Genomic DNA, 27,028 nt, shown 5'->3' on the forward strand with positions numbered 1-27,028 from the left:
TCATGGGAGATAGAGAGCTTACCTCACCAGCTGGAGCCTTCCACTAGCGGGCTCGAGCTGCACCGGCAGAATCTCGGCATTTGCTGCGCGCGCAAAGCTCCCGTCCAGGTATCTCATTGAAGGACCTGAGGTAAGGAACCACCTAGTTGAGGAAAACAATGTAATTCATGGCTTTTTCTCTGAATATCTACGGTATGACAATCCGCAGAATTTGATAGGTCTTGGTTTATTTTCTATTTGACCTGCATCTGTTCTTTCGAGTATAATGTATACCCATTAAAATACCATTGAGTTCACTGGTAAGCCTGAACTGTCCACTATATGTGCCTACTCCTACCCGTGTGTTTTGATTATTTTGTCAGAGCTCTTTTGCCTACCCTGCGTTACTCAGTCCATTCTTGGAACAGTGATACGTGATGATGCTGTATTTGGATTTTCCATATTACAATTGGTTATCGAAGTGAATGCACTGCTCATTGATTCTTTGCTATGAGACGTGCTTAGGTCAGTGTACATCATGCAACAAAACTTTATCATTTCGATGCGGCAAACTAGCATGTGGGTATCATCAGTATTCTTCGACTAAGCAGCAACATACAAGAGATAAACTAAAGGAGATGTGTTGCGGAGACATATAAAGACACAGTACAGTTAACTCGGATAGGTACACATTCCTATATATCAGGCCACTTGCCATCGGGACGGTATTTGTGGATACAAAGACTTTCAGCATTTCCTCTAGTGGCCGATTTTCCAAGCTCAAGGAAATTGCATATCGAGGAATTTCGCAGCTCTTATTAGATGTCTAATTTACTCAGAAACACGATGTTTGGTACATTTCGACCTAGCCTTAAGCTTTGCGCGTATAGCGCATCGTGCCCATTGCTCGCTTGTCCTAAATATGGACAAGGTGTCGGGAAGAGCAGGAGTGCCGATTTCAGAGTGAAGGGCCAGGATAACTTCAAGTGATGGCAAGGACCAAGAACTTGGCTAAAATATCCCTCAAATAGCTGGAGACGGCCTGCTGATGATGCTGAGTCGGGTATAGGTCGCAAAAATATGTATCTTCGTCATCCGACTTGGCATCAGAGGTTCAATGAGAAGTGGTTTGTTTACCCAGAAACACAGCCCTGGATATAACAGCGGCTGTTCGAAGCACCTTGAATTGTAGTGATAATTCATGAGTCGAAGTCGCATAAACTGTCTCAGTCCTTCTTTTCACCCTCGTCGTCAGTGGCAGCCTTCTTGGGCTCACCCTCAGCGTCGAAACCCAGCGCATCCAACTCTCTAATGAGTTCGTTGATCTTGATGACCTTTGCGATTTGCTCGGGAAGTAGAGCCTCACCACCTTCCTTCTTGTTCTTGAGGTCCTTAGCCTGCTTCAACTTCTTCTTAAGATTTCGGGCCTTTTTCTCGCGCTCAACTTCGGGATCGACTTCCTCGGGCTTTGTCTCTTCCGCAAGGGCTGGAGTATCACCCTCTGCAGCCTTTGCCTTTTTCCGAGCCTCACGACGCTTGGCGTTCTTGTTGCTTGCTGCCGAGTTTTGTTCGGAGCTCTCTTCCTTCAAGCCCGTGGCACCTGGGATGCCAATCTTCTTACCGCGCTCGCGAAAGGCCTCGGCAGTGCGGTTCTTGTAGACTTCGACGTCCTCGGGAGGCCGGTATCCCGGACGAATTTTGATAGCTTTACGGGTACTGCCATCTGCGCGGACAGACTGCGGGATCTCTCGGTCACCACTGTTCTCGTCGGTGACAATACCCGCGTTCGAAGGCTGCGAAGGCATCGCGAAAAAGAGATGGAGCAAAGGGAGAGTCAATTCAATTCGCGAGAGCGCCTGAGTCCGACGCTGGACGTGGTCGGACAGGGTTTGGAATCTGCTCGGCAGGTACCGAAGCAGGTTGAAAGCTGGAAATCGGCTTGGAGGGGTCAAGTTAGAGGAGGGGCTGCGAGTGGCTGAAAGCAAGCAGCGCCACATGCATGTGGCTACATTGGGGGGTAAAAGACTAACCTACATGATATCCTACCTATACATAGATGCAGCCTTGATTGAGCACCATTGCATGACTTGTCCATTCCATGTAATTGTGTTTAATCACGCTCGCTCGATGGTGTACATACAAAACCATGATCACATTTGCCCAAGCACGCCTGTATCCTCTTGGGGAGATTTACGCCACGGCCGTGGGAGCCAAGCTGTGAAGTACCTCTCCCTAGTACACACTGGACACAAAGGACAAGGGAGTATCCCTGCTACCTTAATTGAGCTTATTTGAGCTGGAGCCCTCTCATTGGTAGATGTTTCGAGCCTGATGCCCTGCAGGGTGCCTTGTTTCAACCTTTCCTCATGTAAAACGGTAAAATGATGTATGCCCACGTTGCAGATATGCCCTTGGTGTAAGCGACATAAATCTCCTGACCCGTCGTATCTGAAGAGTGCCTAAGTGATGAAGTCTCACTTCCTCACTTTCTTCTTCCTCAGCTTCGTTCTCGAACGTGTTTCACTACATCATGAAAAGCCTTGCTGAACTATGAGGGTATGGCGATAGTTCTGGATGATCTGGGTGTTTATTATTTAAGACCGCAAGGAGAATGGAAGGTTTTCCACGTCCTACGTAGCCCATCCGGAGTGGAAAAAAGCCACATTGTACATGGCTGGCCCCTCTGTGAAAGGAAACGGTGTGCTGCCACAGCTCAAGCTTAACGCACTGTTATTTATTGAGCGTTGACCAAGGCTTCTTGCATAACGAGAATGACTTTCACATATTTGGCCCAGTTAAATTGCTGCAGTCAGTCACTGGCTGCCTCATGCATAGGTCGTGGCAGGTCGAGAACCTACGGAATCACGCCTAATGGCAGCCTCTCTCTCGCACGACTTTGCTTGTGACAGCACGGATACAGGGCAAGGCTCGCCTCGGCTACAAGTGTAATCAGTGCTATTTGGTGAGCGCGTTGGCCACATTGAAAATTGGGTTGTTTGAACCTTATTGTGTGTTTGTTAGGCATTTTTCATACTACTCGTGTTTGGAGTTCAATGTTTGAGACCTTCTGCCAGGTGTCCCCATCTTTGTTTGCGTATCTCTACCGAATACTTGACTTATGATCAACTAGCTTTATCTTTCTTTGTGTGTCGTTAATTGGATGGATGTGAATGTTGTTGACACAAAGCGGTCTCATTCACCTACCATGTGTCTGCTTGGGACTCATGATATTACTTACACTACACACTTCAACACCAAGGAAGGACCTACTTAAAACTTAACATATTGTTCCTACCCAGTAAGGTATATCAGCAGTGCGCCATTCCGTATGGAAATACTTTACTCTTGGGCCAGCGCACCAAGAATAGGTAGGCAAGGCAAGCAACCATCATCTAATAGATACCTTGCCACAACAAGGATGAATCAAGGCTTATTTTGCTTCAGCAAGTACTAATTATGTATCTAACCGCTACTGCATCCCTACCGACCTACCTACTTTATATGAACTTAGCAATGTCCCATCCGTCTCATTACCTCCATAGGTAGGTACAATCTGCCTTACACAATGTACCAATCACTGGCAAGTGCTACTGTTTGTGTCTGTGTCTGTGTCTAAGTCGCCCAGTAACTTGCTTTTCCTGCCCTTCCCCTCTTCAGAGACTTTAGAAACAAACTTCACTCACAATGCAAAGGGAGGCCTCTTAATGGTGGCATTCTTGTTCTGCTTTTATACTGCCCTATTTAAAAGCTGTCAAGGCTTTCTCAGGAGTTATTCGATTATCAATCTCGACCCTGAAGCTCCAGCACTCACCACCATCGCCAAGATGGCACCTCCTCATATATCGCAGGAAGCCAAATCCCCTGAAAACGACCATGCTGCCACCAAAACCTGTCTACTAGACACTTCAGATGCACTGACTCCCGACCCAGGCACCGAGGACATGTTCAAAACTGAGAAAAGCAAATTTGCTTTCAACCCAGGCCAGCTTTCTAAGTTGCTCAATCCCAAAAGCCTCAACGCCTTTTATGCTCTTGGGGGAATTGATGGTATAGAGAAGGGACTGCATACAGATCGCAATGCTGGCCTCAGTACCGACGAGTCCACCGTGGATGGAGAGGTCGCATTCCACGAAGTTGCGCCAAAAGGAACGCCAAAACACGGGACGGCTGGTGATGCAATACCGGAGAGTAATGCTGAAGCAGCAATTCATATTCCTCCTCCTGAGGATCCCAACCCTACAGGGATTTTCTGCGACCGAAAAAAGATCTTCAGAGACAATCGCCTTCCTGATAAGAAGACAAAATCCCTCTTGGAGATCGCCTGGACAACCTATAACGACAAAGTTCTCATTCTCTTGACCATTGCGGCGATCATATCACTAGCTCTAGGCCTTTACCAAACCTTTGGAGGTGAGCATAAAAAGGGGGAACCCAAAGTTGAATGGGTTGAAGGTGTCGCAATTATCGTTGCTATCGTGTAAGTAAATGCTCCAGTCACGCCGAGACTTGAAACACTGATAGGAGTGGACAGTATTGTTGTGCTGGTCGGTACAATCAACGATTGGCATATGCAGCGACAGTTCACCCGGCTCACTAAGAAAACCAATGATCGTATGGTCAGTGTTATTCGTTCAGGGAAGTCCCAAGAGATATCCATCAACGACGTCATGGTCGGGGATGTCATGCATCTTGCCACGGGAGACATCGTACCAGTAGATGGCATCTTTATTCAAGGCAGCGCCGTCAAGTGTGACGAGTCCTCAGCTACTGGAGAGTCAGATCTGCTCCGAAAGACACCAGCAGCAGATGTGTTCGATGCAATCCAGAAACTCGATACCAAGGAGGCAGAGAAGCTCGATCCTTTCATCATCTCGGGAAGCAAGGTCAACGAGGGCAATGGGACGTTTCTTGTAACTGCTGTGGGTGTGAATTCCAGCTATGGCCGAATCTCAATGGCCCTCCGCACCGAACAGGAAGACACACCCCTACAGAAGAAGCTCAACATCTTGGCAGATTGGATCGCCAAAGTGGGTGCTGGCGCCGCGCTATTGTTATTCGTCGTGCTCTTCATCAAGTTCTGTGCTCAGCTTCCAAAAAACCGCGGGTCTCCCTCTGAGAAGGGTCAAGAATTCATGAAGATATTCATCGTCTCAGTCACTGTTGTTGTAGTGGCTGTCCCCGAAGGATTGCCCTTGGCAGTCACACTGGCACTGAGCTTTGCGACTGTCAAGATGCTCCGCGACAACAATCTCGTTCGAATCCTCAAGGCCTGCGAGACGATGGGTAATGCCACGACTGTTTGCTCTGATAAAACTGGGACACTTACCCAGAATAAAATGACGGTCGTTGCCGCCACACTTGGTAAAACAACCATTTTCGGCGGTACTGATCCGCCAATGGACAAGTCCTTGTACATCGAACGGAAGACTCTCACTGTACCCAATATCCCAGACGCCGACTTCGTGAAAGGACTAAGTCAACAAGTCAAGACTCTACTCATCCAGTCCAATGTGCTCAACTCGACGGCCTTCGAAGGTGACCAAGATGGCCAGAAGACATTCATCGGTTCTAAGACTGAGGTTGCTTTACTTGCCTATTGCCGAGACCATCTAGGAGCCGGGCCAATTCAAGAGATACGATCTTCTGCCAATATCGTGCAGACAGTGCCTTTCGATAGCAAGAACAAGTACAGTACTGTAATTGTTAAGCTGTCCAGTGGAAAGTATCGCGTATACGCAAAGGGCGCTTCTGAGATACTGCTGGAAAAGTGTACCAAGTGTCTCGAAAATGTGTCACATGGGGAAACAATGTCCGTCCCCCTAACTGAAGCGGATCGAGACATGATCGGTATGGTCATTAGCTCCTATGCAGGACAGACTCTCCGAACCATCGGGTCATCATACCGCGACTTCGAATCCTGGCCACCTGAGGGAGCTGTCTCCCCGGATAACCCGCAATACGCAGATTTCAATGCTGTGCACCAAGGTATGACGCTGATTGGAATATACGGTATCAAAGACCCGCTGCGACCGACTGTAATCAGTGCTCTCGAGGACTGTCGCCGGGCTGGCGTCTTTGTGAGAATGGTAACTGGTGACAATATCCAAACGGCCTCTGCTATTGCCTCCGAATGTGGTATTTTCCGTCCTGATGAAGGTGGCATTGCGATGGAAGGCCCCGAGTTTCGAAGACTTCCACCCGAAGAGCTCAAACAAAAGGTGAGACATCTTCAAGTGCTGGCCCGCTCAAGCCCCGAGGACAAACGGATCCTGGTCCGTACCCTTAAAGATCTCGGGGAAACAGTGGCAGTAACAGGCGATGGAACGAATGACGCGCCAGCTTTGAAGATGGCAGACATTGGATTCTCCATGGGCATTGCTGGAACAGAAGTGGCTAAGGAGGCATCGTCAATTATCCTTCTTGATGACAAGTAAGTCAGCGGTTCGTATACCACAGTAGGACATCACTGATGACTTGCAGCTTTGCTTCGATTGTCAAGGGCTTGATGTGGGGTCGTGCCGTCAATGATTCTGTCAAAAAGTTCCTTCAGGTGAGCTTGAATATGCGGTGACCGTGAAATTTGGCTGATCGGATGATGGTAGTTCCAACTGACTGTCAACATTACAGCCGTGGTATTGACGTTTGTCTCAGCTATTGCAAGCAGCAAGCAGGAATCTGTTCTTAACGCTGTCCAACTCCTTTGGGTCAATTTGATCATGGACACCTTTGCAGCCCTTGCATTGGCCACAGACCCTCCTGCGAGGAGTGTCCTTGACCGGAAGCCAGATCGAAAGTCGGCACCGCTCATTACATTGAGAATGGCCAAGATGATCATAGGACAGGCTGTTTGTCAACTTGTAATCACATTCGCGTTAAACTTTGGTGGCAAGACCCTTTTAGGCTGGTACGGAGACTCCGAACATGATACCAAGCAGCTCAAGACACTCGTCTTCAACACATTTGTCTGGTTGCAAATTTTCAACGAAATCAAGTATGTGCCGAAGCTTCGATAAGAGATAGGTCACTAACCAAGATTTTAGCAACCGTCGGCTGGATAACAAGCTCAACATCTTTGAAGGTCTCCATCGCAATGTTTTCTTCATCATAATCAACCTCATCATGATTGGAGGCCAAGTCCTCATCATTTTCGTAGGTAGTGATGCCTTTGAGATTGTTCGCTTGAACGGTAAAGAATGGGGACTATCGATCGGCCTAGGCGCCATCTCTGTTCCTTGGGGTGCACTAATCAGACTCTGTCCCGACGAGTGGATTGCTGTGTGTCTTCCACGTTTCCTTCGCAGAAAATGGATCTCGCCTCCCGCTGAAGATTTGACGATTGACAAGTCGCTGGATTCTGACGATGAATTTGTACGGCCACCACTTCGCGTCATGAGCTCCATCAGGGGTCCGCGAGTCCAGCAACATATTGGGTTCAGGGAGAGGGTGCGTAGGTACAAAGAGGCGAAGGATAGGATAAGAGAGGAGTTGCAGGAGAAGCCCGACATATCAAGAGCAGGGATGGATCAAGTTCAGGAAGAGCGGTGATTTTGACTGCGTTCCAGTATCTCTCGCGACGGTTCCTAACACATAGGAGTTGATATCAACTCTATCATAAATCCAGCCCTGTCTGAGCATTGGGCCAAATTGACTGAAGATAGAGCCTGTGAGGCGGTATTTATAGTGTGTTAGTATAAGAAAGCATTAGGCGTTAGCAACAAATGATCCCCTCCTTGATAATTATTCCCATCGATAAAGTGAGAGGTTGTTGTTGAAAATGAGTTCCGTCCCGATTAAACCGGGGCTCGGGATATCTGGTTCAGTCGACCAATCACAGGCAAGGTAAAGCTGTCCCCGGAACTTCGCGAATTTCCTGGCCTGACAATCTTCAGAACCTCTCCATCCTTCAACTGAAGCCTCACAATCGACCGTCGCCGACGTCCACCGCCGACTCTTAGCCGTGTTACAGACGCTCAATTGCGCTCATCTATCAAAATGGTAAGGCAAAGGCCACTCCAAAATTCCCCTCGCCGACCGCAATGGCTAATCGCGCATCTTCACAGGCCCTCGCCAACACACTCTACAGGCAAGTAACGACGACGCCGACGACACGATAATCGATCACCCAGACTAATGCGGGGTTTTGTTTTCTGCAGGAGCCTCTTCTCCACCAACTACCTGATGCTTGCTACTGTTTTCACTGCTGGCTTCGCCTGGGAAATGTAAGGACTGCCCGCGCACGACTTCGGACCAACGGAGACAGGACGCTGATTACGATACAGTGGCTTCAACAACGTTATGGACAAAGTCTGGGACAACAACAACCGAGGCGTACGTGCGATGAAGAACGGAGATTGGCGAGAGATAGATGCTAACCGGCTTGCAGCGACAATGGAAGGATATCCGACATAAGTTCCTCGAGGGCGGCGATGAGGATGAGGAATAAAGAGGTTGACAAGGGCATGGACCTGATCATGGAGCAACGGGCCGAGCGAGGCGAGGCATTGATTCTGTGCCACTTGCCGTGTACAAATTAGAAGAGGATTAGAGGCTTGATTACACACACGACATCTCTTTACCTACCTCTGTTGATGCATCATTTCCATTTGTTGATCGCTAGAACCGGTAATAACCATAACCGCCGCTAACTGTTCGCATGGATGTTATATGACATGAAGTTATGGATATAAAACACAACGCACATGTATGATCAGGCTTTACTGCTAATAAGAGTGAGGCGGTGACGGCAATTCGTGTTTGCTTGTGAATGTGACTGTAGGCACCTAAAGAGCTCCAGCTGGAACTGCTTCGGCATTTCATTCATACGTGCGTGGTGCAGTGGACTGGGCTGTATTGGCAGGTATTGCCCCTCGGTGACTGAGGTGCGCCAAAACCTCACTGTAATTCAGCCCCAGGTCGCAAGGCAACAAGTCGGACTTTAGATAGCAAAACGTAACCTTCCTGATATTTAAATTGTCATCATCAACTTGACAGCTTGAGCGTTAAGCAACCTGACATTGGCAGCAACCATACCCGCGGCCACTTTTGGATTTTGTGTCTTTTGTACTGGGCTGCCATAAGTAAATCAGCTACTTTTCTGCTTCGACACTGTTCAAATCGCTGACGTCTTTATCCGCAGAGCAACTGTTCCACCAAACCTTTCTCCAATATTTGCGGACCCCCCACTTCGGTATTGCCTATCAATAATCGACCTGACGACATCGCCGACACCACAATCGACGTCGTTTCTACTTTTCTCTCTTTCCCATCTTCTCTTTCCATCTCACACAGTAAATGCTACGATGAGGTTGGTTTGACCATGGCCCAATCTATGTCGACCCAGGAGCAACAGCTCTGCCAATTCTTGGCCGACCTGCCCTCCCGCTTCAACTACCGCTTCACCGAAGATGCTTCACGCGAGCTGCTTACCAGCCTCTTCTGGTCTCTCGCTGGAGGAAAAAGTGAATACATGCGATTGCTCTTCCCGGACGGTAAAATCGGAGAGACCCTCAAGCTGAGCGACTCTCAAGGCGCAGTTGAGGGAGCAGAGTATACTGAGGCAGCGCGGGGGAAGCGATGTGGGCACATCTTCAAACCTGGTGAGGCATCGTACATGTGCCGCACCTGTGGTACCGACGAAACTTGCTGTCTATGCGCCCGATGCTTCGACTCGACCGACCATACCGGGCACATGGTTCGAATCCACATATCAGTAGGAAATAGTGGCTGCTGTGACTGTGGAGATGACGAGGCATGGCGAACACCTCTGTTCTGCACCATTCACTCTCACGTGCAAGGAGGTACGGACAAGGGAAAGGGGAAAGAGGCGGCTGGTCTGCCCGAGGATCTTGTTACGAATCTACAGATGACCATCGGCCGTGTTTTCGACTACATCTGCGACGTCATCTCATGCTCCCCAGAACAGCTGCGACAGGCCAAGACACAAGAATCGATTCTTGAAGACGAGCAGTCATCACGCCTCTCCTCGAAATACTACGGTCCAGATGCCGAGCCATGTGCAGAATTCGCACTGATTCTTTGGAATGACGAGAAACACACTGTTCAAGAAGTTCAAGACCAGGTTGCTCGCGCTTGTCGAAAAAGCCGTAAGCTGGCTGCAGAGAATGCCTGGGAGACTGATGCTATTGGACGAAGTATCCTGACGTATATGCCCGATGTGAAGCGACTCTTGGACATGGCAGCTATAATGGAGGCAATCAGAGTTACAGTTACGATTCGGTCTGCAAGAGACACTTTCCGCGAACAAATGTGCGGCACCCTCGTTGAGTGGTTGAGTGATATATCTGGTTGTTCTGTCGGCCACGACAACAGTATTCTCCGACGCACAGTCTGTGAACAGGTAATGAACCCCTGGCGTCAAGGGAGCCAAGCGACTCATACGATGGGTCTGATTGACGACGAGGAGGAGGATGACCAGATTGTTGACAGCAGACGCCGCTTTGATGGCATGAATGCTAGGTTCATTCTGGCCTTGCAGGCTGCAGCCAACACCGGTACCGGCGTTCAGATAGAAATTGACGACGACTCCGACGATGATGGAGAGGAAGAAGAAGATGCCGATGCAGACATGGACGATCAAGGCCAACATTCTCCTTCCAGCTCAGTGGCTGGAGGAGACGAAGACGAGGATGACGACGTCATGATGGTCGATGCCCGCGGAGACGTCGGAGACCTTGGAATGAATTGGAGAGACAACGATCAGGCTTTGGAAGAAGATGAAGCAACGATGGCAGGCTATCCACCGCCTCCACCGCCTCCTCCTGCTCAAGCTACGTCTCAGGGTCAGGGCCAGGGCCAGGGCCAAGCCCAGACACAATCTGAGGCTCCAGCTAGAGCAAGGGACAGAGAAGCAACACCATCCGACTCGGATACAGCGGAGCCCCTAATCGCTCCTTCGATTTACGCAAAGGCGAACGCGGAAATTCCCAAAACTCCTGGTAAGACCGAGAAGTTAGTTCCTAGACCTGGGCGTTATTGGATTGAGACACCTACCGTTTATACACAGCGTGAAAACGTGCCTCCAGCTGAGGATGTCTTCCGCCGTGTTCGCCTCGACTGGCTGTTGCTGTTCGATTTGCGGATGTGGAAGAAGGTGAGAAACGACCTTCGAGCTCTGTACATCTCCACGGTTGTGACTATTCCCGAATTCAAGAGAGTGCTGGCCCTCAGATTCGCCAGTCTTTACACCATCCTGGCTCAGCTTTACCTAGTTGGAGACCGAGAGCCAGATCATTCCATCATCAACCTTTCTCTTCAGATGCTCACCACCCCATCAATTACTGCAGAAGTTGTCGAGCGCGGAAACTTTATGACCAGCTTGTTGGCAATCCTATACACCTTCTTGACAACCCGTCAAGTTGGACATCCTTGGGATGTGTCCCCTGATGCAGTCTTAGGCTTCGAAAGCGGGTCGGTAACTAACAGGCGCATGTATCACTTTTACCAAGACCTGAAGTATCTCTTCGGCGCCCCTCATGTACAGGAACGCGTTAGATGTGAGCCCCGCTACCTCATGCAGTTCCTTGACCTTGTCAAGCTTCATCAATGTATTGGGCCGAATGTCAGGGCTGTGGTCGAACATGTGGAATACGAGGCCGACTCCTGGATTACAGCATCCCTTGTAACCAGGCAGATCAACCTGCAAGCGCGAAATCTTGCCGAGGCGTTCCGCAACTGCCCCCCAGACGAGTTCCACTACCTACAACAAGCAATTCGCTTCACGGCCAAGACGGTCATCTTGAACTCTATCGGCGCTGAACGTCATCGATTTAAGCAAGGTGAAATCAAAGACGAGGTGCAGTTTAAGACGTTAAGTGATTTTGAATTCGATAGCGAATCGTCATCGTATGATGTCGTCAAGTTCGTTGTCGAGAAGGACGCGATCAGTTTCCACCATGCGCTGCACTACACACTGTCCTGGCTCATTGAGTGTGGCCGGTCTCTTCCTGTGTCAACAATGCGGAATCTTCTGAGCTTTACTCAACAAGAGCTCAAATCCAAACCACGACTGATGGGGAGACCTCAAGTGCCGCGAAAGAATTACACCGCAGAGGATTATCTCATCGCGTCTTTCGACTTCCCTCTCCGTGTTTGCGCCTGGCTTGCCCAGATCAAAGCCAACATGTGGGTTCGTAACGGAATCAGCCTGCGACACCAAGCCAGCACGTATCGGGGTGTCGGTCAACGAGATGTATCTCATCATCGGGATATATTTTTACTTCAGACTGCTTTGGTGATTTGTGACCCCAGCCGAGTACTGGTCTCGATCATAGACCGCTTTGGAATGGAGAGCTGGGTCAAGGGCTTATTCGAGCTCAAATCTGAAGCTCAGGATGATGCTCAGCACCTTGATGTTGTTGAAGATATGATTCATCTTCTCATCGTCTTGCTCAGCGACCGGACCTCTTTGATATCTTCAGAGGATGAGACTAAATCCAGGCTCTTGGCCATGCGCCGCGACATTACTCATGTATTGTGTTTCAAGCCGCTATCGTTCAACGAGATCTGTAACAAACTGCCTGAGAAGTATCAAGAGCAAGAAGACTTCCACCGAGTGCTTGACGAGATGGCCACTTTCAAGCCGCCAGAGGGTGTCTCCGATGTTGGTACTTTCGAACTTCGACCCGAGTACATTGAGGAGATTGACCCTTATATCGCTCACTACAACAAGAACCAGCGTGAGGAGTCGGAGCTGGCTTACCGAAAGAAGATGGCGAAGCGAACAGGAAAGACTGCTGAAGAAATCGTATACGAGCCCAAGGCTCGACCAGTCCCTTCGGGCATGTTTGAGGACTTGGGCGCTTTCACGAGTACCGGCATGTTTGCTCAAGTCATCTACTACTCACTCCTTTACCCCCTGGTGGCCGGCAAGTTTACTCCCTCCGTTCCCTTTACTCGACTGGAAACATTTCTCCAGGTTGTCTTGCATCTTATGCTCATCGCCATTCTCGAGGATAAGTCGAGTGACGATGATATGAGCGAAGAATCACCAAAGTCCTTTGTCCACATCGCCCTCACAAAGTTCGGCCGCAGTAACTTTATGCCTGAAGCCCACAGTTCAAGGACAATCGTGTCTCTGCTCAATATGATGTCAACCAAGGACGAGTTCAAGGCAGTTCATCCCAAAATCGCGCTCGTTCTAAAGCGTCTGCGCCAGAAACGTCCTCGCACCTTTGAGACAGCGTATGTGAACTTGGGTGCTTCCGTAGACCGTATAAGCACCGCCTCACCAGCAAACACATCTGCTGAGGAAGAGCGCGAGAGAAGAAAGAAGGCAGCTCTGAGTCGCCAAGCGAAGGTCATGGCGCAGTTTCAACAGCAGCAGAAGAGCTTCATGGAAAACCAGGCCTCTTTTGACTGGGGCAGTGATATTGACGAAGATGAGGACGAAGAAGGTGATGGCGAGCAAACGGAGGACCGAAAACACAACTGGAAGTACCCAGTGGGAACTTGCATCCTGTGTCAGGAGGAGCCGGATGATCGTCATCTCTATGGAACTTTTGCTCACTTCAACGAAAGCCGCATTCTCCGGCAGACAGATTTCCAAGACCCTGATTTCGTTCGCGAGGCATCACAAACACCATGCAGTCTTGATCGATCGGCCGAGGATGTTCGACCATTCGGTATTGCTCACGAGAACCGCAAGATGGTGGAAAAAATCAACGCTCAAGGCGAAACGTTTCTCGCAGAAAGACAGACAATCGGCAAGGGTTTTCCTTCCAACGTCTGTCGGTCAGGCCCAGTGGCAAGTGGTTGCGGGCATATGATGCATTATCGCTGCTTTGAAGTTTACTATGAAGCGACTGTTCGCCGCCATACACATCAGATTGCCAGGCATCACCCAGAAGATACGAAGCGCAATGAGTTTGTCTGTCCTCTATGCAAGGCCCTGGGCAATGCATTTGTACCCATTATCTGGAAGGGCATAGACGAGTCATACCCGGGCTATCTACAGTCTCAAGGTACATTCGAGGAATTTGTCGAGAAGCAAATGGGATCCGCTTACTGGATTGGTGGAAGCAAGGCACGGGAGGACGAGCCTACTGTGCCTGACATGTTTACTCCAAGTCTCCCGGGAAGCCTCGTTGAGTCCTTGCTCCCAGCCCAAACTTCGAGCGACACCTTATGGGGAAGAGATGATGCAGAGTCCCATTCGTCAACTGTCGGCACACCTGCAAGCTACGCATTTTCTGACTCGGTCACCCCTGAGCCGGCGCAACCTCAACCCGCTACTACTACTACTACTACTACTACTACTACTACTACTACCAACAACAACAACACAGATGGCAGCCAGTTGATGAACGAGCTATTGGCAGCCTACCGCCGACTGAGGAATACACTCCGTGTCAACGGCCTTCGTACTAGCCACCTTATTGACGCGAAGGGCGACAACGTTGGTGAATTATGCGCCAGCGACACACTAGTGAAGTCTGTGGGCTTCACCATCTCTTCAATCGAAGTCCAGCAGCGAGGCATTGAAGCCCAGCCAGGCATGACACTCCTAGAGAAGATTCCTGAACACATTTTGTCGCACCTCAGAGTTCTATCAGAGACTGTATCTTCGTACATCGCTGTTGGGGCGCAGTCTGGTGGTGGCGAGAACAAGATCGAAACCGAATTCAGGAAGGACAGCGAGCGGCAACACTGTCAGCTGTTTATGTCGAGATACTTTGGTACTGGAACTCCCTATGCTCGCCGACCTCTGGATGTGTACCCTCCACTGCTGAGCATGGACTCGTTCCTATTTTTAGTGGAATGCTCCTACGGCTTAGTGCCGCTCCAGAAAGCTGAAATTTCTCATGTTCTTCGGCTTTGTTATTTGGCAGAACTTGTTAAGCTGGTGTATCACATGGGTCGCAATATTCCTGTCGCTAGCTGGGTTGGCAATCTCACCAACCGCCATACGCAGGACCCGGCCATCAACAATTTTGCAGACTTTGCCCTCGGCGTTACGAAGACTGGGGTCGATTTCCATGCGGCCCAGTTCCCTGAAGGTGTTGAATTTGGCGAGAACCGTGGCTTCCAGCAACCAGGTGTGGACACTCTAGAGAGCTGGTATACCTTTTCCAAGAAATATGCTCTCGCCTTCCTACGGAAATGTGTCATTTTACTTTATGTCAAGTATGGCGTAGACTTCAACAGTCACGTCTCGCCTTCGCCAGATGCTGATGAGCTGGAACGCCTCACTGAAGCTCTTCGGGTCCCAACATTTGACGAGATGTGTGCTGCCATCACAGACAACGCGTCAGCTTGTGGCTGGCCTCAGACAACTTCTGCACTGGTGTCTGGTTGGGTAAAGCATCAAGTTATGTGGCCCGGAGACTATAGCGAGATTCCTCTCTCGGCAATGATGAGCCACCCAGGAATCTTTGAACTTATTGGATTACCAAAGAATTACGATGCGCTCATAGAGGAAGCTACCAGACGAAAATGCCCTACCACTGGAAAGGAGCTCACAGACCCTGTCATATGCCTTTTCTGCGGAGAACTATCTTGCAGCCAAGGCACATGTTGCCAGAAGACGGACAGTTCTGCTGAACGAACAGAACACACCAAGATTGGTGGTGCACAGCAGCATATGCGCAAGTAAGCGATGGTCAGCTATTATACTGTGGTCAGAATACTAATAAGATTTAGGTGTCAACGGAATATTGGAGTGTTCCTCAATGTGCGCAAGTGCTCGGTGGTATACCTCTTCCGACTTTCGGGATCCTTCACGCCAGCTCCTTATATCGACAAGTACGGAGAGACGGATCCTCAGCTGCGTCATGGGCGACAGCTCTTCCTGAACCAGAAACGATATGACTCCATGATACGAAATACGGTGCTCAACCACGGGGTACCGAGCTTGATTAGCCGCAAGTTGGAAGCGGAGATCAATAATGGCGGATGGGATACTTTGTAGGAAACGAACGGAGCTATTAGTATGAGGCAAGTCTATGCCTTACATTAGGGCCGGGGCTAGCGAATATGTAAAGGGCTGCAGGGCATGATGTGATAAATGGTGTAAGACAATTGGCTTTGGGCTTCTATATGTTGTGTCAGTAGTGATAGCATGCAACGATAATAGATGCCTATAGTAATTTGAAACCATCATGTGAGTTCCAGTAAATCATAATATCTCATTACAGTAGGCCATTTTTATATCTCGTTTCGATATATATATATGTAAGATCACCATCACACCTGGTAAGTACAGACTGTAGGTAGGTAAGGTACCTCTAGACATACAGTATAAAATACAGTGTATGGTGGATATCAGACTGTTCAGACCTCGAGCTTTGGCCAATCATATCGCGCGCTTGCTCGTGCAGTCGCGTGTTGACCGTGGCTCAACTGTACTCAAGCCTCTTTTGGCACGAAATAAACGTGAGGGTATTAAACCAACTGACAAGGAAAGCGACAGTAGCTACGCAGCAACCATCTTTCCTTCCTTCTTTCCATCTCTAAGACGAACCCCCTCCTTCCTCTTGATCCTCGTTCCCCCCCTTACACCCCCTTTTTTTGTTAAAGTTCTTTTGTTTTTGTGATACTCGATAAATTGAAACTACCTCTCGCTCGTAATTTCCCTTGGGTGGACGTCCGCCTCCACTTGCTTGCTCTGGCAAGAGAAACAGAGCACCCCGAACCTTCGAAAAAATGGCAGGCAGACGTTCAGGTCGCGCTGCCGCCAAGCGGGCTGCAGCTGCTCTAGGTGAGTGCGATTACTCTCTTGTAACATCCAGATCCATACACTCTTTCAACACCCACCCAAACTACAAATACAATCAATTCCCACGCCTGAATCTATTAATACTTGTCTTTAATCCCTTCCTTTCTTTTCCCGCTGGCGCTTCTTATGGTTTTCTTTTTCTTTTTTCCTACTACACAATTTCTCCTGTCGCGCTGCGTGATTGCGCAACAATGGCGCCCCGTGGAAAGATCCGTTTGAAGCTGACGCGAACCGCCAAATCAGAGAGCACGCCAAAGTCATTCGCAGACCTCGAAGATGAACCTATGCCCGATGCCGGAACCAGTCCCCTGGACTCCAAGCGACAGCAGGTGCCCGACCCGGATGATGAGAAGGACGAGGATCACCAGCCAAAGGAAGAGTCCGGAGATGAAGATGATGCCGCCGACGCGGCTGAAAAGGACGACGAATCCGTCAAGGAACCTACGCCCCCTCCTCAACTCATGGTCCGTCGCAAGAGGCTTGGTCGTCCTCCTAAGAACAGACCTCCAGATTGGGACAACATGATTTCTGTCCCCGCCGACGAAGCCAACACCCCGCGACGCCGAGGAAGAGGTGGATGGCGAGGCAGGGGTGGTCGTAAAGGAGGTCCTGCTGCACCCAAAGCCGAGCAAGTTATCGACCAGGAGGGAACTGTTGCCGAGATCGCAAACGATGAGTGCGTCTTGCCCGAAGATCCAGAGGGTGAGACCAAGGTGGACAAGTTGGGCAACCTCCAAGGCGGACGTGACTATCGATGCCGAACTTTCACGGTTACCGGTCGTGGGGACAGGCTTTACATGCTTTCTACAGAACCAGCTCGATGCGTCGGCTTCAGGGACAGTTACCTTTTTTTCACAAAGCACCGCAAACTCTACAAGATTATTGTGGATGACGATGAGAAGCGGGACATGATTGAGCGAGATATCATCCCTCACTCGTACAAGGGTCGTTCCATAGGAATCGTGACAGCGCGATCGGTCTTTCGCGAGTTTGGTGCTCGCATCATCGTGGGTGGAAAGCGCATCATCGACGACTACAACGTTGCCCAGGCTCGCGCCGATGGCGTCGTTGAGGGCCAGCTTGCGGACCCAGATGATCATTTCGTCGAAGGAGAGCCGTACAACAAGAACCAGTACGTTGCGTGGCACGGAGCCAGTGCCGTGTACCACACGAATGTACCATCAGTGCCTGTTCCCAATGGCAAGATCGAGTCAAAGAAACGCAAGGTAAATGTCAACGACATGAATTGGATGCTGGAACATGCCCGTGAAGCCAGGTACGTAAAACTTCCAACTGTAGGCATGCGACATCATGACATGTACCAATGCTAACTACCAAATACACAGCACATTCAATGCCGGCATCAATGCCATCAGAAAGCTCAACAATGCCGGTGTATACGACATTCACACGAATGTGATGCAGTACCCAACAACAATGCAGCCGACACGGGCACGCATTGAGCAAGTCGCCCCAGAGGATGAGCAGGCCGCCGCAGACAGCGCCATCTTCCCCCCCCTCCCTACAAAGATGGCGCGCAACTTCTTCGTTGCAGACACATACTTTGAGACATCATCGGCGGGCGTCATTTCGGCGTCTGCAGTGGGCGGTACCGCAGGTTCACCAGACTTCCTTGCTTCTTTCCAGGGATTAAGTGCTGTATCAGATGAGATCAAAGACCTGTTACCCCCGGATTGCCGTGCGGCTTTCGATGGCGCCGTGGCAAAGGAAGCATCGTATCGGTCAAAATGGGGCCCTGAGAGCGAAACAATGTCGCGCCGTCAGCCCATTATCGACAAGGCAATTGTGCCCTACAGCATGAGTTGACGACAGCCCAAGCTAGCAATGGCATACGACTCGTTAGAAAGGTGAACAACACCAACCGTGCAGATGCAGATGCGGATGTAATACTATGGGTATCAAGTGATGCATTCTTTTTGACATTCAAGACGAGGCGAGATAGGGGTTGGCACACCTTACTGGGATCTCGGCACCAGGGAGAGTGAAATGAAAGCAATATGGGCGTTGGGTGTCATGGATAAACACTCGGAGTGGTTTTTGTTTCTACGGCTGCATCATCAGATGGTGTCAATTGGGCCTTGAGAGTCAATGTATCATATCAGGTAGAAGAACAAGTACTTGTTCACAGGCCTATGCCGACTGACAATTTGCAGACATCAATCGAACAAATGACTTGGTATGACTTTGATGCTCTGCGTGAATCATTGACACGGATGCCCTCGGTTTCTCTACAGGATTTCCTTTCTCGACACGGTTCTGTGATCGCTAACTGCAGCTTGGGAGCTTACCTTGCCTCGATGACCACCACGTCTTTTTCCAGCCGCCGACTACGCTCCTTCGAACACACCTGGCTGCTGGCTGGACTGCCGGACTCGGCCTCTTTCTGCCTGCAGGTCAATTCATTGGTACGCGAAGAGCGGGCCAGAAAATCAAGAGACTTTTTTTTTGGCTCTCTCTAACCTCCGTGGTGGCCCCGTATTACGGGATTCTAGCCTCTCGAATTTTCTTTCTTTTTTTTTTTTTTTTTGCAGGGCTCGTGATAGGTACGATCTCATGCTTCACTAGGAGTTTATTTAGCGACGATGTGGGTTTCGCCGTCGACCATATCCTAGGCATGTCGTCGTCTGCCCCCGCCCTGACTTCGGTTGATCTTTTTTCTTTCTCTCTTGTCCTTGACCTCGTTTGGAGTTTTGCGTGGCTTGGGTGGATGCTGTGAAGGCCCCCACGCGCATCCGATGGATGCTTGATGAGGTGGGCTTGCAGGGCTCAACAGAGACAGACGAGACGGCATCATGGAATGAGTGGCGAACAGCAACGACAGAGCAGAAGGCGAATTGAAGCGAGAGGGAACTTGTGAAGAAAATTCAAGAAAATACCTACAGTACACACAATCAGGGTCTTGATCGACATCACTTGTGACGCATGTTCTGCTCTGTTTAGCTGGTATTGATGGCAGGGGGACGACTTATTAACGATATTCAATAGTGTAGTACGTATTGGCTGGCACTCTGAAAGAATTCACTCTTATATGACGACATATGGGTGCCAGTGCAGCAGTATCAATATGGACGTATCTGTAGCCCGTGCCTGTTGGCGTTGCTGAGTTTCTCCGAGTCCTGAAACTCGTCAAGCAGCAACATATTTTAAGTCTGACTTTTGGACCAGCCACGAACGAGTCTCGCTTTTCTCTTCCAGTCTGAAGCCGACGGCCAGAATAGGTATAATAAGGATGCAATGCACCACCGCGTCTTTTCTAGGCAACTGGTCGTGATCATCCACGGTTGCCTCCAAAGTTGTCATAAGGTGATGATCATGACAGGCAGACAAGCTCCGGGGAACATAACCGGGCCATGTCCGCTGGAACCGATGGTGTCCAGTTCCCCAGGGCAGCAAGACTCAGATTCATACTGGTCGAATGGAACCCGGGTGAAACCCTACAGTACAGATGCGTCAAAATCCAATATAGGGTAGCATCTGTTGCGAAGGTGACAAGACTTGCATGGATATACAGTACAGCCAACCCTCCCACGTTGTCGGTAACCATGGGAGGCGCTTGAACTCGAATTCCAGAGGCACCTGACCACTGATAGATGTCTCGGTGATAACAGTACACACCGCTCCATCCAAATGCCACATATCGGTGACGATCGCGTTGCAGCTATGACAGCGCTCGTTGATGCGGCTCATGACTGCTAATGAGTTTGAAGCGACTGATATATCAACGTTCTGCTCCCTACACTCAGAACAGCCCACTAAACCCAGCAATAGTGGTTCTGGGGGTTGCCGGCCCTCCGGCCTTCAAGTAATCATGCATACCCACCAGGCACCAAGCATCCCAAAATGAATATCATCTTCGGGATGCACGGTTCCTTCTCAGAGACTTGTCACTTTGTGGGAACATTCATCACATTGACTCGCCCTGCACGATGCACAACACCAGCCAGTGCTTAAAGGCTCAAGCGCTTGAGGAGGGGTCCGCTCCATCATGGCCCGTCCAAAGCCATATTGGATAGGTTGATTCCTGTATACCTTGTAGAAACAGCGGCGGCTGTCACGCGAGTTAGGATTTAGAGAGGCGTTTGTTGCGGTCAAAACCCACAAGGGCTTCAAAGGTCATCCAACCCACTGGTCCATGCCCTAATAAGCGGGACGACCAGGCTAATGTCAAGCCACGTCGAAGCGAATCAAGAGAGTCGATGCTGGACATAGTCTCTCGATTCAGCAACGTTGTGTGCTGGGGAGCTTTGAGATGCTGTGAGACCCTGTCTGGACGTTCACAAGATAGGAAGGTAGTACGTGGCCATCTTGCAGAAGATACACTGTTGTAGCAGCATATGCAACTGCCATTTCTCGACGTTAATGGACCTTCAAGGACCCTGAGAAATCTACATGTAGAATAGAATGCCCAAACCATTGAATGTGTCATACCACATTCGTACTAGGGCAGACAGACTCTTTCTCAACCAGCTCGCAGGGACCGACTCCATCACGATTAGCTCTGGCTTCAGTGGATACCGACGTTAATCAACGCGGCTCCAATGGTCCCTGCTCACCATGTTCTTGACTTAGTCCCACACAACGCGCTCCAACCCTAGCAACTGATTGATGAATTCGATGTTACTGGTACTCCGTAGTGAAACTGAGTTTCACAACCACCAAGTGCTGGGACTCTGTAGAGCGAGAAGGACCATCAAATGATAATGATATCAAGAATATCATGCCAAACACCACTGATTTCTGATAATGCTATGAGATATTCCCGGGCCTGCTAGACACAACTAGACACAGCACAGGGGATGAAGCGTTGTCAACTCGATGGCCGCAATCTGTGACCAGGACATGGTAACTAAACAAATTGACTCCAGGTTGTTGGGTAAGACCCTAGACCTGTTGCATCTCGTCCCGAGCTCGTTGATGTAGCACCACTAGGCCAGGACTTGCCCTTATTCCGACTGCTCCTTGAACATGATCAATAAGATCCATCATAATTGAGTGGGCAGCATTCGGGGGGAAACTGCCAGGAAGACGATGAAGGCTGCCGTGATGCAAGATGATGGTAATTCAAATTGACGGAGACAACCACACCCGAGTCCATCCCAGCCGTGTTTAACAAGATGCCTAGCCTTAAACGCGACGGCTTGACCTACTATGTGGCCGTCTCCAGAGAATCGGTTTCTCCTGGCCACATGAAACCAGAAATGCAGAAAAATTGCATGTCAAAGAAAAAAATAATACAGGACAAGCCGCCCATGTTGGCCATGTTTCGTCTCATCAATGGGAAATCAAAACCAAGCCAAGGCGCTCACATGGCAACCTGGCCAGGAGTCCCTCAGGGCTGTTCAAATGACTGACTGACCAGCTAATTTCCTGGGGGAACGGCGCTACGTATTGGCTCGTCTGCGATTGCACTGGCTAGTGGATCCAAATCTCCTAGAGCAGGGCTTGGGTTGCTCAGCTTCTGGCATTGGTCCAAGACAACAGCGGTGAGCATCTTGGACGATGAGAGCCTTTTACGTACATACGTATCCAGCATCGCGTGCACCCACTCAAGTGCAGTTGTCGAACGAGTCGTTGGATGAGAAGGGGTTTCTGATGCAGATTGGCCTAGGCGCCCGCACCTGTAGATTTTGCACAGCATCGATGGTGGACTTGAGGCATTTCTCTCCGCATTCCTGGGTCAGGGAAAGCACTCGACCCTAGATGGATCCTAGCTTTCTTGATGCAAGCAGCTGGCGATTGGATATATGTCATGATAAGAGGCGTGGTGCCATTGGCCGTAATCTATCACCAAAGTGTCGCTTCCCATATGGGAATATGTGTCTAGCTACCTGTTGTGCTTGGTCGATATGCATATCCCAAAAAAATTATTGGGCGTGCATCTTACATCCCCCAAAGATTCAAAAGTTGGTGGACCAGACATATCAGAAAAAATCAAATTAGACCAACGGCCTAATTCTCTTTAAGCATGAATGATGCAGCACATCCACCACAAGGACATGGCATGTCCTTCAAAAACGGCGAAAGGCTATTCTCAAAACTGATGTGCGACAAATCGAAGAACCCTGGGTCCACATCCAAGGCGTGGCAGTCGTGGCTCTTGAGCATTTGACTAGTGGCAGCTAGTGTCTTGCATCTTTGGTTGTCTAGCTTGTCTTGAGAACAGTGAGTTCTTCTGATCGACGAGTATGTGAATCCCTGTAGGCCCGCGGTATTTTCGTACCTGGACTACTGTAGTAAATCTCTCTGCGTAGTTGGTTTGAAGGGAAGCGTTTCTGGAAGCACACCTCAGGAGGAAGAGTGGGCCACCATCAATTTGCTGCACGACTTGAGCGGGAAGACATGAACCGACCAACCAGATATCGAATGAAGTCAACCAGCACGAACAGGACTGGCCGAGGCACCGAGACAGGTCGTTCCATGCCTCAGAGTTTCGTTGTTGTTTTGTTATTGTTGCTGACGTCGCTTGCAATCCATCATCTCATCTCATTTCTTTGCATTTGATTTGATTAATCAAACGCGGCCCCTAAGACGTCCTGGCGTCTCAAGCTGAGCTACGTGTATAATGCGGATATTGCTTCACACAACATATTCCATCCAGGGATAAGACTCCGAACAGAGTGCAGTAAGAGAGTGCTTAATGTGGCTCTGATCGGCATTCGAGAGAATGGTGGTAGTAATAATTGTGATGACGATGATCGTTGTTTTCCCCCTTAGCCGCTAATTCTTTCTTTAAAAAAAAAACACTTCAGTACCTGACGATGGAAGGTCAACAACCCATAAAATACGTGGTGTTATGGAGGAAGGGAAAAAAAAACACTCACAAAAAAAAAACTCTGGGGTTGGACGAATGAGGCAAAAGGATATGCTAGAAATCAGTCAGTGGCCACGCAGAAATTTCCATTTGGCGCTTTCTTCTGAGGCGCTCCTTTCTCCCCTACACCCCCTACGCTGACCGTCTGACGGTTTAAGCCACGAGCATGATCAGGAGCGACCTGATTCTGAAAAAGGGCAAGGCTGGCAGCGACTTCCGTGCTAGTGACGTCTCCAGACTCCAACCACCCCAAGCGTGGCAACTGTGAGCTTTGCCTGCTCCAGTGCTCAATGAACGAAAGTTTGCTGGCCAAAACACGGCAACGATGATTGGTTGGTTAGGCATCAATGTTGCACGCACATAACGGTCCTCAAGCTCCCGATGGACCAAGGTACAGGGAGGTAGGCAGCTGGGTAGGTGCCTGGGTAAGCCAGAATACCTAATATACATATTCAGGATGTTCGATTTGGTCCCTGGAACCAGTCAAAGTGTGTAACTTCAATGTGTATTATAGAACCTGGCAGACTCCAGCATCATGCAAGAATATGCCTGAATTCGTCCCATTAGTCATTCATTGGACACTGCAGTATTTCGTTTTGGTTGATGAAAGCTTCTATGCGCATCGTAAAACCGTCACAGCAATAGTGGAGGACCTCGCCTGTCTCCGAGGAATGGCCCCCGATGGTTCGGATCAGGTGAGGGCTTAATACTATGAGTCGCAAATGCCAGAAATAGCGTCCACTGCCGCCTCGGAGTCGACGCCAGACCAGCCTGTCAGGGATGGATGGGTGAACGGAAAGCTAATAAGGCAGTGCGTGAGTTCCCCATGACTTTGTGGGATATGTATGGACTGTACCTGGCCTGACCTGTGCTGTACCGAAGCGCATCACAATGGGAAGAAACTGCAGTACTCTCGTCATCGCAGCGAGCATCCTGTCCTCATCAGGACAACCAGATCGTAAAGTCTGCCCTCTCCTTCTCTCCATCGAGCCGCTTCAATTGATGAATGATGATACCCTGGACCAGCCACTGAGCTAGGATTGGCTGGCAAAGCTCTGTGGATCTCCTGGCCGAAGCGACACTAGGGCAACCAAGTCCAAGGAAGCGTGGAACCACTGAGATGGATGACTGACTGCCAGGTGGATACAGTACTGTCTGTACCTGGTAGACCCATGAAGATGGATGTGAACCCTTTTTGCACCGAAGACTCCGAGTTTCCTGGTTCATCTTCAATACTATCTAACTATGTACGAATACATGATCTGCCCGCCTGATGGAAGAGCTTGGATAGTATCGTTTTTGCCACGATACTTTGAGTACGCGTGGGTTGCATTTGTCGATGCGTGAATGCTGACGCATATGACTCCTTAGAATTTTATTTACAATTTCCGGTTGACTGATATCAAAGGTATCACTCGCTGCCGGGGAAGATGCTGCGAGGCATGAGGCGAAGTATACATAGTACGCACCAGGGAGAAACACCCAGTATTCCAGGTAGAGCAGTTTGACCCACGACCACGGTGATTGTGGTGGTGACGACCTCTGCCTACACACATAATTAGCATCAAGTGCTCTGCTTGGTCAGTTTGTTGAATGAAGTTCCCACTCATGGTTCTACTGGGTTTCTCACGCATCCCGTCCTTGTCCTTGTCCCGTCTTCCAAGCCAGCCTAAGCAGAGCGCCACTGTCTGTCCCTAGGTAGGCTTGACTGGGCCCCTTGGCGAATTCCAACCGTCATTTGCCAGAGTGATATGTATTCTTTGGCTGGAGTCCACCGCTTACAGGTACATATAAGTCAAAGGCGCGATCCACTTTGAACTGAACTCCACCCTTGCTAGGGTTTGCAGTCTTCCACCAGGATTCGATTCGTCTCGACAAGTGCTCACTCGTCAACGACAACGCGACTCGCTGTTTGCTCTGCTGCTCCACGCCCTCCGCCGTCACTTGTGCTCCGTGCGCAGGTCGTGAGGTGCATTGCCTGGGGCTTGCAGGCTTAGGCTTGCTAGGGGGTGCAGGCACTAGAAAACAAGGAGTGAGGGCCCATCCATCCCCATCCTCCCATTTGCCCATTTCGAATCCACCCATTTCACTCCTGTTGGCCTGACTCCTTCGCTCGAGGAGGGAGGGAAAGAAAACTGGCTGACTGGGGACCTGGCAACTGTCGGGCACTACTACGCTACGCTGGCTGTACGTTGACGCTTGTCTTGGCTACGTACCGAAGCCGTTACTGCTACGACGATTCCTGTGTCTTGGCTGGAGAAAAGCGGCGTACTCGTACTCTGATGCTTGTATTCGCCAGTACAAGTCACAAGTTACAAGTCACCACACACACATGTATAGGTATGTACACTCACTCAAAATTCACTCAGGCTCACTTCACTGCAACGCAACAGTGGAGGAACGAACACCCGACCTGACGTGAAGCCCACCTCACCCTAACCCGCCACGCCCACCTCCACACTACCTAGACTAACTGCACACTGCCTGCAACTTGTGTGTACTGCACTGCACCTCAAGCACCAAAACTGCCTGCACTTCAGTCGCTGGACAGGACTGGGCCCTGCCGCAGTGCATCATCCCCATCCATCCCCATCTCCCCATCTTGCCATCCAATCCGTCTGGGCTGTTCATCACCTCCTGGCCCTGTCCGTACTCTTCTCTTCTTTCATCCTCTTCCACCTCCCTCATCATCCTTTTTCCTTTTTCCTTCCTCTACCCTCATCCGCTTCCTCTCTCCACGATAGAAACCGAATCCTCCCAATTCCTTGACAATCACCAGTCAGCAGGCCTTCATTTGGTTTGTCGACGTTAGGGTTCTGGTCCTTTTCTCGCGCGAGTCTCTCTCCTTGCCCTGTCCGTGTCTCTTCTGCAGCTTGCTGCTACTGTAGACTAAGCTGCATATTTCCGACCTGCCTGCTTCAAGTCTCGACCTCGAGTCTCATTCTCACCAGTAACTTTCGGATCTGCGGTCCCAGGGCTTCCTCCTCCTTCAGCTATACGTTTCCTTTACTCACGTACGACCGTCCTTTTTTCATTCTGGTGAGTTGCTATATCTTATGCTTTGTTCGCAAACGACTGGTCCTTGTCTATTCGACGGAACAAACTTTGAGTTTATGCTGCCGACATGGAATATGATCATGAATAGCCTTTTTCTTTCTTTCCCGTTTGCTTTTTAAATCGATCAGCGCGCTCCTAAATTTCATCGCTCAATCTCCTTCGATAACTTGCACTCTGCATCTGCTTCTACGACCACGAAGACAACCCGACCAGTTTATTTCTGTGCCCGAGGCACTACCGATCACGCAAGAATGCAGAACTAACAGTCAGCTGTACAGATTGGTTGGATCTCAGAGACACGAGATTTACTATATACCATCGACGTTGATTTATTCTCGTTTACGCCAAAAGCAATTCTATTCCGGTCCCCTCAGTTGACCCACCACAAGTTGACTCGACTCGTCTCTGTATACGTTTTATCCCTGCGT

General features: G+C 49.8%; 6 protein-coding genes; 4 read left to right on the forward strand and 2 right to left on the reverse strand.

Annotated features, from left to right (window-relative positions):
- Nucleotides 1-1,205: 1,205 nt before the first annotated feature.
- FFUJ_01389 (related to RNA binding protein Pym) lies at nucleotides 1,206-1,784 on the reverse strand (the record flags this gene model as incomplete). The annotated part of the gene is made up of 1 exon (XM_023579273.1): nucleotides 1,206-1,784. The coding sequence occupies one exon, from the start codon at nucleotides 1,782-1,784 to the stop codon at nucleotides 1,206-1,208; it is 579 nt and encodes a 192-aa protein (XP_023424173.1).
- A 2,019-nt stretch (nucleotides 1,785-3,803) lies between these two features.
- FFUJ_01388 (probable calcium P-type ATPase NCA-3 (Ca2+-transporting ATPase)) lies at nucleotides 3,804-7,524 on the forward strand (the record flags this gene model as incomplete). XM_023579284.1 has 5 exons in its annotated part: nucleotides 3,804-4,456; nucleotides 4,511-6,409; nucleotides 6,460-6,529; nucleotides 6,582-6,970; nucleotides 7,020-7,524. 5 exons carry the CDS (start codon nucleotides 3,804-3,806, stop codon nucleotides 7,522-7,524), a joined length of 3,516 nt encoding a protein of 1,171 aa, XP_023424174.1.
- A 447-nt stretch (nucleotides 7,525-7,971) lies between these two features.
- Nucleotides 7,972-8,422, forward strand: FFUJ_01387 (uncharacterized protein; the record flags this gene model as incomplete). XM_023579295.1 has 5 exons in its annotated part: nucleotides 7,972-7,974; nucleotides 8,040-8,062; nucleotides 8,133-8,198; nucleotides 8,259-8,307; nucleotides 8,363-8,422. The coding sequence occupies 5 exons, from the start codon at nucleotides 7,972-7,974 to the stop codon at nucleotides 8,420-8,422; spliced, it is 201 nt and encodes a 66-aa protein (XP_023425600.1).
- An 873-nt stretch (nucleotides 8,423-9,295) lies between these two features.
- FFUJ_01386 (related to ubiquitin--protein ligase) lies at nucleotides 9,296-15,904 on the forward strand (the record flags this gene model as incomplete). XM_023579306.1 has 2 exons in its annotated part: nucleotides 9,296-15,585; nucleotides 15,637-15,904. The coding sequence occupies 2 exons, from the start codon at nucleotides 9,296-9,298 to the stop codon at nucleotides 15,902-15,904; spliced, it is 6,558 nt and encodes a 2,185-aa protein (XP_023424175.1).
- Nucleotides 15,905-16,902: 998 nt separating this feature from the next.
- On the forward strand, nucleotides 16,903-18,538 carry FFUJ_01385 (related to nuclear localization protein NPL6; the record flags this gene model as incomplete). XM_023579317.1 has 3 exons in its annotated part: nucleotides 16,903-17,535; nucleotides 17,590-17,987; nucleotides 18,058-18,538. The coding sequence occupies 3 exons, from the start codon at nucleotides 16,903-16,905 to the stop codon at nucleotides 18,536-18,538; spliced, it is 1,512 nt and encodes a 503-aa protein (XP_023424176.1).
- Nucleotides 18,539-24,954: 6,416 nt separating this feature from the next.
- FFUJ_01384 (uncharacterized protein) lies at nucleotides 24,955-25,613 on the reverse strand (the record flags this gene model as incomplete). XM_023579328.1 has 2 exons in its annotated part: nucleotides 24,955-25,089; nucleotides 25,326-25,613. 2 exons carry the CDS (start codon nucleotides 25,611-25,613, stop codon nucleotides 24,955-24,957), a joined length of 423 nt encoding a protein of 140 aa, XP_023424177.1.
- Between the last annotated feature and the right edge of the window lie 1,415 nt (nucleotides 25,614-27,028).

The sequence above is a fragment of the Fusarium fujikuroi genome, chromosome FFUJ_chr01 (assembly GCF_900079805.1).
Source record: "Fusarium fujikuroi IMI 58289 draft genome, chromosome FFUJ_chr01".
In the NCBI taxonomy this organism is placed as follows: Eukaryota; Fungi; Ascomycota; class Sordariomycetes; order Hypocreales; family Nectriaceae; genus Fusarium; species Fusarium fujikuroi.